The 17,589-nt window shown below is 39.4% G+C and overlaps 1 protein-coding gene across 4 annotated transcripts in view; it reads right to left on the bottom strand.

Moving 5' to 3' along the window:
• ptk2aa (protein tyrosine kinase 2aa) overlaps positions 1-17,589 on the bottom strand; it is a 77,940-nt gene that overhangs the window by 42,393 nt on the left and 17,958 nt on the right. Inside the window, exons 2-7 of one of the 4 annotated variants that reach the window (XM_042506100.1) lie at positions 15,769-15,795; positions 7,604-7,848; positions 5,645-5,814; positions 3,522-3,609; positions 3,200-3,279; positions 1,296-1,358 (exon numbers count right to left, since the gene is read on the bottom strand). In XM_042506100.1, the coding sequence (XP_042362034.1) occupies positions 1,296-1,358; positions 3,200-3,279; positions 3,522-3,609; positions 5,645-5,814; positions 7,604-7,804 (602 nt within the window). In that variant the 5' untranslated portion in view covers positions 7,805-7,848; positions 15,769-15,795. Of the gene's footprint in view, positions 1-1,295; positions 1,359-3,199; positions 3,280-3,521; positions 3,610-5,644; positions 5,815-7,603; positions 7,849-10,106; positions 11,087-15,768; positions 15,796-17,589 lie in introns of those variants that run through there. The other 3 variants (XM_042506097.1, XM_042506098.1, XM_042506099.1) reach the window with 3 other exon arrangements.

Here is a 17,589-nt window from a genome sequence, read left to right as displayed (position 1 = left end):
GTGTGGAAATGCAAGAAAAAGAAACTAGCTTAATATTTCACACTAATGCAAATCTGCTGAGAAAGTTTTATTATGTACTTGGAAAACAAACTGAAAATATGGGTCTTTAATTTCCTAATAATGTCTGAGCGGTTTCCTGGAAATATCAATGTAATTCGTAAAAATTATGGGTGAGAAAAGAGACAAGTGTTCAACTGGAAGACTTCCAGTTGATTAATTCCAATTAATTGTTAGCGTAAAGCCCAGAAGAGGCAAAAAAAAAAAAAGGGGGGGGGGGGGGACTCTTTCCTGGAAACCTCTTGAAAATTATAAGGGACTTATTCAGAAAGTATGGACCCTAAAAATAAAGTGCTTTAGTGGTCTATTGCTATTTGAAGAACAAAAAGGAACACGCAGAGAAAAAAAAAACCAGACATTTCCCAAAATGTATGGGCGGTGATCGACCACAGACACTCAACACGAGCCCTGACGGCCAACTGTCAGCTTGGTGTGTTCAAAGCCCTGACGGCACTTTCCCTCTCCGTCTCTCTTTGGCTTAAAATATGCATGACACAACATCTTTTTCCAATCAAAAGAGTGAGGCAGTGAGGGGGAGATGGAGAAAAAACAAAGAGAGGAGGAACACAGGGAAAAAACGGACAAAAAAAGGGGATGAGAGCAGACAGACAGACAGAGGAGGACTGAGAGGATGAAGACAAAGAGTTGTCAGTGGACAGACAGAAGGCATTCTTCTCAGTTAATTGGAGGGCTCGTTAGGCTGATGGACAGAGAGAAAGACTTCATTGGAATAGGGCAGCTCATTAGAGTCCGACCACGTTAGAGCCAAGCCTCGTTAGAGCAAGAGTTTGCTAATGTTGTTCATCGACATTTATCTACCAGGGAGCGACACATGGAGCAAACGGGGAGCTAAAACACAGAGCAGCCAAACCCAAATAAATCTACTAAAATGAATAAGTATTAAATATCACAAAGTGATCAAGTGACTGAGTAAACACAGTGTTGAAACGATAATTGTAGAAACACTGTAGTCTTTCTGGGAAGCAGTCAATGTAAAAACATGTCGAATCATACTCAGAGTGCAACAAAATTGAACTAAAATTCTTAAATGTTTTCCAGACTTTTGTGCAATACCAAAACTCTTACTAAAATTCTTTCTATTGTATCTCCACTTATGTGGATTTCTAGGAACCCTGTACCTAAAACTGAGACACTGCGTTGTTTTTCTGTTCTGTTTTCCGTGTCTGTTGTTTGTTTTGAGCTGCTGCAGGACATTGTTCTATGGAGAAAATACTTACTCCAATAGTTCATAGTTGGATTTCTTGTCCAGGGCGTTTCCTCTCATTTCTTTGAAGAACCTCCTGGAATTAAAACCAGCAGGACACAGAGAGAGAACAAGGTCAGATACATCCACTAAAGACACACAAAGGGACTATTTATTAAATGTGTATCAAAAAGGTTTTAAACTTTAGCAGGACAGTGATTCCTGGCAAAACCTCAGCTGCTCCCAAAAAAATAGAAGAGATCAAAACATTTTTTATTGTGAAGAACAACTTGTTTAAACCAGCATAATCTGGATTGTGTCCTACATCAGAATTACACCTGGAGGTTTTTTACGTTCGTAAATAACTGTTCTTTGAAATAATGAACACTCACAAATGTTGGCGAGAATGTTCACTTTAGCTGAGAAGCAAAACACCTCATCTGGTAAAGACAACAATTATAGCTGACAAGGATATCGCTTTACAGGTCCAGTGTGTAGAATTAAGAGGGATACACTGGCAGAAACGTAATGTAATATAATAAGTATGTTTTGTTTAGCGTTTAATAACCTAAAAATAAGAATTGTTGTGTTTTTGTTACCTTAGAATGAGCCATTTATATCTACGTAGGGAGATGGTCCTTATCAAGAGTCCCCCATGCTGCAATGTCATATTTCTACAGTAGGCAGGAAGGGGCAAACTTAACTCTGTCTCTGGATGGGGCCATTTGTCTTTTTGCATTTTTGTGCTGACCACCGTAGTTAGCAGTAGGGATGGGGATCAAAAATCAATGATGTTTGAGCTTATCGATACTGCTGTCGAGTACCGTGGGTCCTATAACGTAAAATTACATCTCGAGTTACATATCGAGTCACGACATTTAAATCCAATCACTGTTCAGCACACTTTGACTGTACATCAACTTAAACCTAAATGCATTACCTCCAACTATCTATGGGTTGAAAAAACTCCGTCAGTTGTTGCAACACAGTCGGCATAGTCTTCATCATCATCCACTCAAAGCAGCAGTGGTAAGCACACCCAAAATTTGTACTAAATCCCATCAGTTAAAAATCAATCCAGTGTTGAAATTCAAGTTGAAATCGACAGGATAAGAGCAAGTTTGCTAAATAAACAAGGTGGCATAAGGTTTTACTGTGATGTGTTCAAGGTTGGCTCCAAGTCAAAGGTAAATAAAACTTCATCATGATGTGTTTAAATGTAACATCAGGGGAAAAAAGTTAGTTTTTGGAGAGACTTGAATAATATAGTTGTTTGGGTTAGAAATTTGTTTTCCCAGCAATATTAAAAAAACAGTTAAGCAAAAAAGCAAAACCAGTTCTGTTAAAAATGCACTGTCACCTCGTCTTTCCACCAAATAATAGAAAAGTATCGATAAAGCCTTGGATCATTAATGGTGTCAATAAAAATTAGCCTTCTGCCTTCTCCATTCTGGAGAGGAAGAAACCTCTGCAGATAATTCTGCTCCTGGTAAAAACTTGAGTCAACAAAGTTAACGCCTTAAACTTAAGTAAACAGAGAAAAAAGTGCACACACATAAGCAGGTGCTGGGCCAGCAGCCCGTCTGCGACGAACCAAACAGCATCAGACAAACACTGATTTGTGACCTGAAATTGCTTTACTCGGTGGAGACCTCTGCAGATATCTTGGCACTCTGTAAAAACCTCCCAAACAATAAACACTGCAGGACTCCTAATCAGGAGAAGCTTTAGCTGGTTGCAATCTGCAATCCTTCCCGCTAAATGCCACTAAATCCCACACATTGCTCCTTTAGCCCCTCATTAAGGCAAATTAGATGGAATGAGTTTTGTTTTGATGGGAAAAAACTTTGCTTTTGATATAAAAAGAAATGCAGGTAAATGTTATTTAAGCGCAGAGTCCTGAGAGAGCCGCAGCTCAGTAGTTTAAACAAGTCCCACCTGATTTCTAGACAGCCCAGTTTGAGAGCAACATCTTGTTCCACCTGTTCCCCGATCTCTGTCATGTAGTCATTCTTCACCTGGGGGACACAAATACCCACCACAAAAATGATTATTAAAACATATATAACCACAAACAACAAGTCACACACAACAACACACAGTCCTGCTGACCTAGATTACCCAAAGGCATACACACACAGTCCTTCAAGCAGCGCCATATGTCTCAGTGCTGGCTATCTGCTGGCAGAATATTAAATGTGTTTGTGTGTCCCGGTGGCGATGTGTGTGTGAGAGCTTGCATATGTTTGTTTGTGTGTACCTGGTGGTAGAAGTAGTTTAGCGTAGGTTTGTCTTCTGTAAACTGCTGCACAAAGCCCTTTGGAAGATACCGGATCCTTAATTCATACCTACAGCAGATAAGAAGAAAGAAGAGCGAGTGTTACATTACCTTTTGAACAATTTAAGAAGCAAAAACAAATATTGTACAGCAACTTGCAGCTTCTTCTACTGGAAAAAAAAGTGTTGGGATACAGTCAGTGATATGTTTGAGATGTTACTATGTGGTAAAAACAACAGAAAAAGTCAGTTTATAAACCAAGTGCAGTGGAAAGGAGAAAAGATTTTAAGTCCAGTAAAGGAACATCATTTTTTTAAATTAAATAAATCAACCACAGAAACAACGTGATTAAAGAAAGTTTGATGAGAAGGAGAAACAGAGAGAGCAAAGAAATGGAGCAGAAAGAGGAAGGGACAGAAGGCGGTGGGTAAAAAATGATATGCAAGAATGCAAATAAGGAGTGTGATTGCAAAATCAGTGGAGGAGACCCAGAGAGAGAGTTGTTGACTTAGTCAGACAAAGCAGGCATCTGGTTCTCTCTCTTTTTATGTCCCAAGTGCAAAAGGTCTCCACCTCACAATAGCATTAGCACCAAGACCGTCACAATAAACATAATATATACCAGTGCATTAACATTCAAACTGCCAAACCAACTCAACCACGCAGCACACCACGCACACAAAACCTCCCGTCATCATAAAACAGACGGGTCGCACTATTTTTCATGACGTTGTTTGCAATAAATTACTTTGGCTACTTTGGTGTACAATAGAGCAGCCTGCTGAAGCTAGCTGTTTGAGGAGACGGTGGTTTTGACTAAATTTACACAGCCAAATAAATCATGTTAAATGTCTTGGACAATGGTTATACAGTGTAACTTCTCAAAAGTGCTTTCTTCAAGGACATGCACGCACCTGCCAGTCTCAAGTCAAGCTGGACAACAACTTGTGTCTGACGTTGTAATAAATTAAATTGCAACATCTGGTAACTTTTTGGAATGATAACATGTTCACATCTGAATTATATACTATCTTCAGTTTTTGTCTGTTGGCAGCCCTACTTTCTGTCCCCATTCATTTCTATGAGGAACGGAGCAAGATCTGAGAATGTGATTGAACTTTTAAAGACAAAATTATAAGTACTTCCAATGTCAAGCCAGTTTGAGAAAAAAAATGGGACAGACCTTATGTTCAGGAAATACTCATTGTTCATGTCCTCATTTAAAGAGATTCACATGCCGATAAAATACCAGCAGCAGAGAACGATGGCCATGGCTTGGCTATAGAAAGCTGCATGATTAAAACTGTGTGGACTGCTGTCGTTATCCTGCTAGCCACGCTAACGCTCGCGTTTATGCTCACAACACTTTTTCCCGTCCGCACAGCTATACATTTCACAAAGAAAATCTGGTCTGACAACACCTTTACAACCGCTCTGCCTGTTGGCAAATAAATTCACTGCAAAACAACAGCTCAGTGTCACACGAGCGTTTAATTTGCAGCCTGAAGCTGTGACATTGAACAAGCTTACAGTTTTTGATATAATCTTACATATCTTCCATTATCAAAAATGACAGCTTATCAAACACAGAACTGTATTTAGATTTACACTGATATTCTACCATTATTCTAATTTGATACAGGGCATGTACACATATCTGGTTTGAATATTTCAAATTAGGCCTTTTTCTAAATAAAGCGTTTTCCGATTAAGTATGATATGCCGATATTATTTGAGTTTTAGGGACATTTGGCCATATATACAGCACATTTGAAATATGTGTCTCAACTTGGATTTTTATTGCAGTTTGCAACACACGGCTTCTTGCCTGTTTACATTCAGCTCTTTGCATTGTCAAGAATATGCTGCACACAAACCAGCTCGCCAGCAATCTGGCAATAGGGTACGTTAATCTCAGTATACAAGGTTGCATATTAACAGGAAGTGGAATAAATTCATATATAAAATATAAATGTTCATTGGCCCTGTAAACAGCTCAGTGCAAATAATGCCTTTTTCTGGAATAAGGGAAAAAAACTTCATATTTTGTGCATGTAAATGTAGTTATTGTTTAGTAGATGACGGACACTCTATTCTTCTCTCACCTCCACTCCTCGTTTGGTCGTGCCTGGTCATATTTCTCTCTGATGTGCGACACGCCCATATCAGGGTGGAGCCAGTGCACCTGATCTCGGGATTGGCTGTTGCTGAGACGCAGGCCAAAACAAGACGTCCAGCGCACTTTGTGGATGTCCAGAATCTTCTGGATGATTCCCTGGAAATGAAGATTGAACAACTTTATTGTGATATACTTTTTTTTTTAACCCACTTTCCCTGAACACTCACTGTCATGTGAATTAACAGTGATATCATGTAAGGATTTAATGAAAATTCTGCAGATATAGCCCTAACTATTGAAGTATTGGGCTTAAGTGGCTAAAATAAAAAGCATTTACAGTTATTTCTTGAGATGTGGTGGCTCAGTACATGTATATCAGTGTAGTGATTGCTAAATAAAATAGAGATGCCCTGTGGACAAAAACAGTTACTTAGTCTTTAAAGAAGTCAGTCTGCCTAATCCTCAGTGTGCCAACTGTGCTCATGTTTATGTCTGGCAATTTGCATCAGGTCAATGAGGACATGTGTCTCTGCTTGCGTGTGTGTGTGTGTGTGTAGGTGACTTCAAGCGATTTAACATGACGTTCCCACCCAAACAAGTTGACAGACATCATACACACATGCATGATAATGCTCACAGAACCATGTGTGTTGCCAGCGCTAGGGGGTCTGACCTAGATACTGAAGGAGAAAGTGAGGAGAGGAGAGCAGGGAAGGGGAGAGGAGGAGATTTGCACTGACGTACCCTGAGCGACCACTAAAGTTTGAGCAGTGCTAAGTAGTTTGCGAATCATGGGAGTGGGTCTAAAAGCATACTGCTAAGTATAGATACACTTATACACACACATATACACACACAGAGTGTCCCCTGAGGGTGTATGTATTTGCTAGCAAAAATATTCTCATTGTGCAGAGTGACCTTTATCAGAGCAGACAGCTAGGACCTTGAGCTGAGGGCAAACTGCAGAAATCCACCTTGACGATTACTGCTGAGGGTACATTGAACATATAGGGGTCAAAGCTGCCAGCAAATGCACTATTACTCCCTTTTCGGAAATTAAAAAAATTAAAAAATGGTGACCAGCTGTTTAGGCAATTACTTACCCATGCAAGCTTGGCTATTAAGATGTCAGTCTGTCAGGTCACCACTTTGATTCAGACAGAAATATCTCAAAAACTATTGGATGGATCGCCATGAAGTTTTGCACTGACATTAATGGGGACGAATTAAACCGACTATGATGAATCCCTGACTTTTTTTCTCACACCACTGCAAGGTTGACATCTGTAGATTCTGAGTGAATGTTTCAACAACTATTAAATGGATTGCCATTAATTTTGACACAAGCAGTCATGTTCAACACAGGATGGCCTTCGTGACCAAAGACTTTACATCTAGTGCATCATCAGAACAGAAAATGTCATTTGGTTTATGACCAAATTCCTGCAACATTCTCATCATTCTTAGCTGTACTTTGTCCACTGCTGATTGAGAAACTGTTGCATGCTTAACACAAGACACTTAACACAGTGAACATAATTAAAAATACCTGCGAAAAGAATGTTAGCATTGTCATTTTGAAAATGTTAAAGTGCTGCCTTACTGACCTGCTATGGCTTTAGACTCTTAGTCTTGTGTAAGAATGAAGCTCTATTCTTGTGACCCATTTTTTAAGATTTACGTCTTTGCGAGGAACAAATGAGCCTGGGGATGAGTGCCATAGACAGAAAAGGAAACCGAGAAAGCCCTGAGAGGCACATAAACCTGTTGTTGCTTTGTACTATTCATGGGATTTGTTGACAGTAGGATAAATGTAGAATGAAACCAACTCTATCCAAATTAACCCCTTTTGGACTGCATGTAATTATAAGGCGTCTGCTGTATTTTGTCACCATAAATACACTCAGAACATTATGACAGAAATAAAACAAGTGTCTTTTCTTACCCGGACATCAGTTGCATCTCCATATCTGATATTGGAGGACCAGCAGCTGTTTTCAGTGTTGGTCTCAAAGTGATGGAAGACTTTCAAAACCCTGTCCACGGAGCCAGCCATGGTTCGGTCCGACCCCCCTGCGCTCAGCCTCGACTTAGCGCCTCCCAGCAGGGCATGATTCAGGTTAGGGTCCAGGTAGGCTGTTGCCATGGTTTTCCCTGCTGACACTGCTGCTGCTAGGTGTCTGTCATATTCTGGGCAAGAGGAGAGAGAAAATCAGACATCAGTAAAACAAGCATTGCTTTAATGTCAAAACAACGTGACTTTAGCCCTGGTTTTCTGCTTGCTGATATTTTGTTGGATCTCCCGACAAAAGCCCCAGATCTTAGGCAAATCCGCATTCCCTCCATGCTCACAAACTGGTGCTCGCATTGCTGCATCCCTGCCTCAAAGACGCTCCCCTTATATCTAGCATGCTAAATATCTGGACCTGCTGGGGACCTTGTCAGCAAGCTACAGCCAATGACAGCGCAAGACATGGGTTGAGGGCAGAGATGAGGACTAAATGCTGCGGCCCTCTCCAAGGTTTGTTTATGAGTGTGTTTGTTTGAGAGGGAGAGAGAGAAAGTGACAGCGAGAAGGGAAGAGACTGTGGAGGGTGGACTACTGCTTACAACGTTTCTGTAAGTTAGACTATTAATAACTTACTAGCAACGCTGCTTTGTCACTTTTTCACCAGTCTACCCGAATTTGTGGTATTTTCAAAGCAGCCACAAGTTCTGTGTGTTTTGGTTTGATCAGCACATCACATGACATACACATCTGGGATTCCTCCTGGTGTGTATTAGTATGTCACCCCTTGTTGCTACTCAGTTATGTCGCGCGAAAAACACGACTTCCAGACTCACAATTACAAGACAGCAAGTTGTGTCATGTGAACAGTACAGCAATCTGACAACTTTGAAAGTTGTGTAGTGTTAACTTCGCTTATGCAAACACTGACTACCACTTATCAAACGCACACATACGGGACATTGTATGAGGACTAAAGACAATTAACTCATTAATTTGGAAATTTATACATCGATTTATATTTTGGTCAATACGCTGTTTACCTTAATGCCTGAGGTGACATTGTCACATTGCTTGTTTTGTACAACCAACAATCCTAAACCAGAGACATTCACTATACAATTATATAAAATGCAGAAAATAAGCAAATCTGCACATTTAAGAAGCTGGAAGGAAAAAAATTAAATAAATAGATATATATAAAAGATATATATAATAAATTATTACTTTATCTGAATAGTTACCAAATACTTTTCTGACAATCTGCTAATCAAATAGTCACTGGTTTTAGCTCCACATCATAATGCCCATTTTGTCCTACCAACCTTTCTAAGAATCAATAAATAATTCACAATCAGATGAAAAGAAGCAGCAATTCCTAAAATTTAGGGAGTTGGATCCAGATAATGTTTGGCACTTTTGCTTAAAAAATGATGGAAACCAGCTATCTATTACAATTAAAAGTATTTTTGTGAATCTACTAATGGATTATGGACTAATGTTTTAGCTCTAGTTTATATAATGTAATAACAGACTGATGCGACATGTTTTTGCCTTCTCTATGATACACTGTGGACTTAAAAGCTAGCTCTCGTCTTACTTAGAATAACCTTTGTACAGTAAATGTCTGTTTTGGAATATGATGTTTTTTGGCAAGACACTTCTTTGAAAAGATGAAAAAACTAAACAATGAAATACCAGAGAGAGAAATAAAGACAGCGAGAGGCTACAGTCAGGGTCAAGGCTCTAATATGTAGACACCTGTGTGTCTGCGACACAAAAAAGACAATGCATCTCACGCTGACGTTTTTCCTGAAAAAGAAGTCACGACATTGACACACTTCCTGGAATTTCATGGAAACTTCATCTGGGAATGCCCGACAAGAAGTACCTTTTCTGTGTCTGTGTCTCATTGTGTGACGTGTTTTTTAATGTGTGTGTGTTGCAGTAATGACACTGTGTAGAAAAAGATAGTGAGATCTCTTTCACTCTCTTTCTTTCTGCTTTTCCTCCGTCCTACACTTCTCCTCCTCTCTCCTCCATTAAAGGAAAATTGATATGTTCTAGCAGGTAATTACACCTGGAAGAAAGAGACGGAAAGAGCGGACACACACAGACACACACACACAAAACTGAGAGAAAAGCCTGTAACACTGTTGAGAGAGTAAAATAAATATGTACTTCCATGTTACTCTGCCAATGTCAAATGAATTTTATATTGACAAATCATCTCGATGGCCTTAACCTCCCTCTCTCTCTCTCTCTCTCTCTCTCTCTCTCTCTCTCTCACACACACACACACACACACAACTCATGCGGAGCAACGGTAGCTTTGGCTGTACACCAAGTCAGTTCCCATGGAGTCAGATGTCACACTGTGGAGGGGCTTCAATCTACTGTTTGTGTGTTTTTGTGTGTGTCAAGGAGATTTCATTCATACCTCTGTCCCAACACATGGGGAAGGGGCTACAGCCGCTCATCGCCATGGAAACACATGTTTGTCCGTCCCTGTGTCTGCCTGCACCGAGGACAGACAGACAGCTTGTTGCCTCGCAGCCACGCATCACTCACACACTGAACTTCTCGTGTACAGAAGTGACATAAATAAACACACACGCACACACAAAGGTCCTGACAAACTGCAAGAGCACACTCACATAACCCAAACATTAAGATGCGCACATACACACACACACACACACACTCTCTGTCTCCAAGGCTGAAATCTTTGTCTCCAACTTTTGTCAACAGCTTCGTTAGCCAGCAGTTAGTTCCAGAGCTGTAATCCTCAAAAAGGCCAATTTTCTGGTCCGTTGACACTTTGTACAGAGTGGAAAGATGGTACAGAAAACACATCAACAGGAAAAAAAATCTTTGTTTGCCTTCATAATCCTGTTCCTGTTATCCGCAGTTGCACAAGTCAAGAAAGATCCCAAGAGATGTAAAGTCAGTTTCATCCACAAACTTGCTTCCTCTTCTTTTTCAGTCCACTTCTAAATTGCTCCTCAGCGGCCCCTCTCTGATGACAACACACTGTTTGTTTTTTGCCCAATTTCTGCCCCATGCCTGCACTCCATAGTTACGCAGTTGCCGAGGAAGAGTCAAGCTGCCGTCGCTCAGGAAAAGATTCGGATTTATTTCACTCGGTGGAGTCCCTGATGGTGAGAGGACTACCCCTCCAGCAAAAGTTCACAATCCAACTTGTACGGTGCTGATCCGATGGACACTCAGTTAGTGAGCGGTCACAGAGAGGGAGAGACACACACTGTGCTCAGTGATAAACCAACAGAAAGTTAACTTCTCTTTGAAAAAGAAAGTGACAGAAAAGAGTGAGCCAGAAAAACAAAGCCAAAAGAGACAGTGGGACAAAGAGAGAGAGAGAGAAGTGCAGCGATTGTTTCAGGATGAATGAGAGGAAAGAGGACAGAGCAGCACAACTGAGAGAAAGTAGAGTGGGAAATGAGAGAGATCGAGAGTGAGACACGGCTGCTGGAGAAGCAGGAGGAGCTAGAAACTATTAATATGCTAATCTCCCTAGTCTCTTGTGTTCAATGAAAGAAAAAAAAACTCCCACTACTGTTTATGAAGCTGACCTCAGAACAGCCGTTACGTTGTGCCAATATTGCTACCATCATAAATGACATGCAAAAGAAGAAAGGAGAAAAAAGGAGAGAAATCTCTTTATTTTATTACTCAGAGATACTACCAGATGCATCTACAGTGCCAAATTCACTGAAGATAAAAGTAAAAAACAAAACAAAAATGATTATAGAAAACTGGGACAGAAAAAGTAATCAAAACCACCTTAGATCTCCATCATCTCCACTGTATATACAATACTCCCGAGCCCATGTAAAGCTGAATATATCATCATACTTTCCACCTTTTAATAGTGCTGCAACAATAAATCAATAAATCAGTTTTAGATTTTTATTTTTTAAGTCAAAACTCTCTGATTCCAACTTCTCAAATTTCAGTATTTTCTGGTTTTGACAGTAAACTGAATATCTTTGGGTTATGGACAAAACAGGATATTTGAGGACGTCATCCTGTGCTTTGAGAAACATTTATCGACATTTTCGGACATTTTAAAGACCAAACAACTCATCGATTAATCAAGAAAATAATCAACAGATAAATAAACAATGAAAAGAATCATTAGTTGCAGCTGTAACTAACAACATGCATTTTTAACTCTCAGGCAAATTGCCACAATCCCCTGAGCTCTACTCTTTCTGGCAGCCCAAAACACAGCTGTAAGCACTGATTGTTTAGTTGTTCACTATTACATTAATTGCCAACTAAAGTGATTCTTGGTTAATCAGTTTGAGTCAGTAATCAGTTTCAAAATTCTCTGATTTCAGCTTCTTAAATGTGAATATTTTCTGGTTTCGTCACTCCTCTTTAACAGTAAACTGAAAATATTCGGGTCATGGATAAAACAAGGCATTTGAGGATATCATTTGGGCTTTGGGACACACTAAACATTTTTCACTATTTTCTGAAATTTTATGATTCAAACATTTAATCACTAAATCAAAAAAAGAAAGATTAATCAACAATTAAAATAATCATTTGCTGCAGCCCCAGTCCAACTCAGTTAATACGGATAGGAAAATTACAGGAACTTATACAACCTTCGTCCTCTGAAATATTCTGGATGAAAATACATTTCCAAAAAAAAAAAAAAAAAAAAGTTCTCCAAAACCTTAAAGAGAAAAGAAGAGGGAAAAGCAGCATTTTTGCCAACACAGCCATTGCCCTGGCTGTGCCCAGCATGTAAACTAGCAGCTTTTAGCAAAATGCCAACCAATCCACTTCCAAACCACAAGGTCTCAATCAATCACACTTCATACTGCACATTCAAAGTCATTCAGCCTGTACTTTGGGGGTCACACTCTCTCCAGCTCTCAGAGTGCTCGAGGTGCTGCCCTGAAGGCTCATCTCCAAGGCAACATGCCTACAATATCCTAAGAGCGAGTGGCACCTATTGCCATGAGTGTTACTGCTGACCAGATGCCAGCCTCCATTAATCACATGGACATTTATGTAGCCCAGCACATCGACTGAGGAACTCAACAGACCTGAACGACTTATTGAACACACACAAAAGCACACAGCAAAGTCACACAAACTTGAAATCTTAATGATACATTGCGTGTATGTAAGTGTGTGTGTGTTTAGTGTGTGTATGTGTGTGTGTGCACGTGTGGGTTTGCTATAAATTTATGCTCCATTTTCGGCATTGGCCATTGTTATGAAAATCTGGTGGGCGCAGGGGGTTTTAGTAGGGTGTGCGTGGGTGTGTGTGTGTGTGTGTGTGTGTGTGTGTGAGTGTGTATACTATTGAAAGCCTTTTGTCAGAGGGCCGGATGTTGCCATGAATGGGAAGCGCTCTTTTGGGACTGTGCCAGAGTCTCTCTCTCCCTATGGTTCTCTCTCGCTGTGTGTTAATGTGAACATATAATTATTTTAGCACAGGAGAAAAACACAGAGGTGCAGGTAAACATCAGAAGTGTATTCTTGCATACGTTTCATTTGGGGGTTTTTTCAGTGAATGATCAGTGTGTTCACATCCATGCCTTGAAGTTAAAATTCAAAAGCTTTTTAAATTTCAAATGTATTTTATTGCATAAATCCAAACAGGTTTCCTGCATTTAATCAACATCACACCTCACTCTAGTACATTACTATTTTTGCAGCTGAGCCTGTTTGAAATATATGTGACTATAAAACATCTGTTTTTTTTATACCTGCATATCAAAGATAACTTACAGTCACAGCTCCAGAGTGTGACATTAACTTTTTTGTCCACCACCAAATAGCTACTAGTGATTGTAAAATTTTACCAGCCACTAAAAATTATGTTCCATTGTTCTTAAAATGTACATGTTACAGTGTCAAACTACTTTTGAAATGAACTCTGACACATAACGATTGCCTAAATCAACAAACAGCTGTGTCAATGGTGTTTTGCTGGGCCTTTTTTGTTATTTTATGTTGCTTTATTCATTTTTATATTCAATGTTATAGATGACAGATCATCTCCATTTCCTCTTGGGCTGCACTATATGCAAAAAAAATAATATTGGGTTGAGATACAAGTTGCAGTTTTAGTAGAAATTGTCATTTTGGCATTTAATTTTCACTAAAAATAAATACAAATGACAATGATGTGATTTTTGATGTGATTTACACCAAACAAGCATGTTCACTTACATCTAAAATATGATTTGTAGGCCAAGGCATCTCTGAAGCACTACAGTGTTTCATTTTTAATGGTATGTTTTGAACTTTAAAAAAAAAAAATGCAGATCCCGCAATTTGGATATTTCATTTAATTTTGCAGCCCCAATTTCTTCCTGTGTTTGAGTCACGTGAATGTTGGCATTGACAGCTTTACTATTATTATCTCATATTTCCAAGTTTTACTTATGACATGCACTAATGACGTGTATCCCCTCTGGCCTTGCTGAAATAAATAAATACACGATGAATAAATCACTGGTCCAATGAGAAGTTTCTGAGGACAATGGCGTGATCATACTGATTAAGACCCTACACCAGAAAGTCATTACCCATGGCGTAAAGGAACAAAACAGTCTTTTAATTAATCTGAAAAAAACACAAAACCACCAGCACATATACTGGAATTCCTCTGAAAACATCCTGTCCACCTTTGCCTCTGCATTGTGAATTGTTATTCCCTTACTTCCTCACAGCTGCCAATGAATGGAAAAAGCAGGACACTGGCAACTTAATCCATCTGATATAACTGGCCAGCAAGGCTTTCTTTCAGGGCATGTTTGCCATGACACATGCATATGCCCTGATTATTTCATTTCTGTGATACAAAAGGAAAAAAAACAAACTAAGCCTCGGGTTGTTGAGAGTTAAATTTGGCATTCAACTGTCTTCAGAGAGCATATTTTGTTTCTGGTATCTACACCGAAAATTACAATTAGTCACACACTCAAACTAAAGCGATAACCACTCTCTCTCCCTCACCCCTGTCTGCACTAATAAGACCAACACACCCACACGTTTGTTTTCTGTTTTCCCACTGGTTTAATCGTCTCACATGCACAAGTATGACTCACGCAAATATGTGCAATTAGTGTATCTTTCCATTAGCACTGACACAGATTAGCAGCTTGAGCTCCTGAGAATATGGCAACAGTTCACGTCTCACAAGAGGATGTCAAACAATAAAGCACATCCACCAATTTCTAACCCACTATGCAATTTATAAGCATTTTCCCCAAAATGTTGCCACTGTGCCCATTTTCTAGAAGAAAAACAGTAAATGATACCAAAGTGACCTTCTTTTAGGGTAGTTAACGAGGGCCTTTAGCCCACAGCATGTTCATAATCATGACACTTGTTCTTAGTCAGACAGTAATCTCTTCCAGGAAATAAATTACTAAAAATGAATCTGATTCACATCTGTCACAAAATAATATTAACATAAGGTCCACTTACTACATTCTTACATTCCTGAGATACTGACTGCATGTCATGGTCTTGATCGGTGAATTACAGGTAAGCTTAGTTGTCATGGAGTTTATTACGTTTTCATTGAGTGATTTATGTGTTGGAATTTACAAACTTAAGTCATATCATGACAATTAAGTCAACATCATATACAGATTTTCTTTTCTTTTTTGTGACTAATCAGACAGCTGATAAAATACATAGATTGAAAAATGTGGTACTTTGGCTCTGATGCTGCTGTTTGAATGTCCTTCCCGCAACACTATTTGATTGGTTACACGTCGTCAGTGATATCAATATTGAAGGTCATGCTGAAACCTTATGCTGTTACTAATAGTAGTTACTGGTCGTAACTTTGATTGCATTAGTTAAAGAACTGCAAGGAGAAGAAGAGGAGTGAGACAGCATCTGGACCAGTTAATTCTGAGGCTAAAAATGCACTGAGTGTAGTTTCACAGTAATAAATTTTGGCGGCTCCCTTTTAGGGACCCCTTGTGGTGACCTGACCACACTTGAGCTGCTATACATTCTGTATTAGTGAGTGAAGCAGCTGAGTGATCCTCGGTGCTGTAGCAGGTGTGTACAAAACACAAAGGTCAGTGACTCACCTGTGTAGTAGGCAATCCTGGAAATATCTGAAAGATAAACACAGAAACAACAGAGTTAGCTGGATTTGTTAAAGTATGAGCCACTGAATAAAGAAATCAACAGGTAAGAACAAAAATGTAGCTAAAATATTTTCCCACAGCAGGTGTTCACAGATGAGTTACTCAATGTAAATTACACAAGGGATACGACTGTCTGCAGCACGATATTGGTCAAATAGCTTCATTTAAACAATCAATATCTGGCTAAAAAGTCAACAGGATATTGACTGCTTTTTAAACAAATCAATATACCATTGTTGCATGATTTACACCCGCTGCAGATATGCTGAAGCATTATTGGTTAAACTAATTAGCTGACTGGGAAATGTTCATGGATTCGTGCTAAACAGATGTGGGATTAAGACAGTGGCAGTCTACATTCTTGCATTTGTTTGGTGGCAAACTACAAAATGACATGTGGGTGTACATTAAGGGGTGCAACGTTTTTATGCTTCTAGGTTTTTGAATACAAGGCTGGAACAAGTTTCTCTGGCTTCTAAGTAAAAGTGCATTACTGGGGTTTCAACATGCTCACATGGCTTTTGAATGGCTGCAAATTATAAAGTATGATGTCTACCTTTTTTTCAGTTTCAGCCTTGTTGACACTCTCCCCCAGGCAAAGCATTTATTAGAATTTGAAGGTGAGTGTGAGTCGACTGATCTACAACCTACAGATTCAAATAAACTCTTAATGCAACAACATGTAACAACCATTCTCAACAAAGACCCCTAAAGACACTCACATGTATTTTTTTAGAGCAGCGGTTCCTAACTAGTGGGTCATGGTCCAAAAGTGGGTCATGGGTCCATTCTAAATGGACTGCAAGTAACTCATGAATGTGACAACTTTGTATAAAATACGCTTCAGTTTAATATACAGGGAATTTCAAGCACAGAGCTTTTATTTTGAAGTGCCATTCCTGTTTACTCCTGCAATATGTTTCATTTCTTTGTGTTCTAAGCCAAAGTCTTGATTAGATTTTATGAAATAAATTAAACATGAGGTAGTTTATTGAATGTTTGTATCTTGAACTAATGACTACCGAAATATGGACTCTGTGACTGGACCAGTAGGGAACCACTGTTTTAGAGAACCACTTCCTTAGAGGAAGTGGAATAGTCACTCTGCACCAGTGTTTGTCAAACTAAGCATGATTATGTTGCACTGTAAAAGTATGTACTAAATGGGACTTTTTTTCTGGTTACTACGAAGAGAGCATGCTTTAACACAAAGTTTGATATTTAGATGCTAAATACTACACAAAATGCTCATCTGAAGTTAAAAGTGAAAGTAACAGTCCTTCTCCTATTATTGAGGCTTGGTGCACAACACTAAATCGATACTACGGCTCCCAAACTCCCACAGGAAGCCCAGGAGAGGCTTTCTGAAAACTTGACACCCAGACCTATCACTCCCAGTTAGAGCAGTGATACGGCTGTGTGCATGAAGAGGTCAGGAGGATAAGTGCCTAGTGCTTTAGACACTCTGATGTACACACAAATTCTGGGTGAGCATGCACGCACATACACACACACACACACACACACACACACACACACACACACACACACACACACAGTGAAAAATGAAAGCAGGGGTTGTCAAAAAAATGAAAAATGATGTAATGGTAAGAGGAACCCTACAAACCAAAAGGAAATACCAGAAAGGTGACTCATGGTGTGTATATTATCGACAACCCCTTTGTAATATGAAACCAGGACCCCACAGTTACTTAAATACTCAAAGACTCAAATACAACATGATTACAGTAAGATAACTAT

This window comes from Plectropomus leopardus, chromosome 18 (assembly GCF_008729295.1).
Source record: "Plectropomus leopardus isolate mb chromosome 18, YSFRI_Pleo_2.0, whole genome shotgun sequence".
In the NCBI taxonomy this organism is placed as follows: domain Eukaryota; kingdom Metazoa; phylum Chordata; class Actinopteri; order Perciformes; family Serranidae; genus Plectropomus; species Plectropomus leopardus.
The sequence above is the reverse complement of the archived record's forward strand: the minus strand, read 5'-3'. Positions and strand labels throughout refer to the sequence as shown.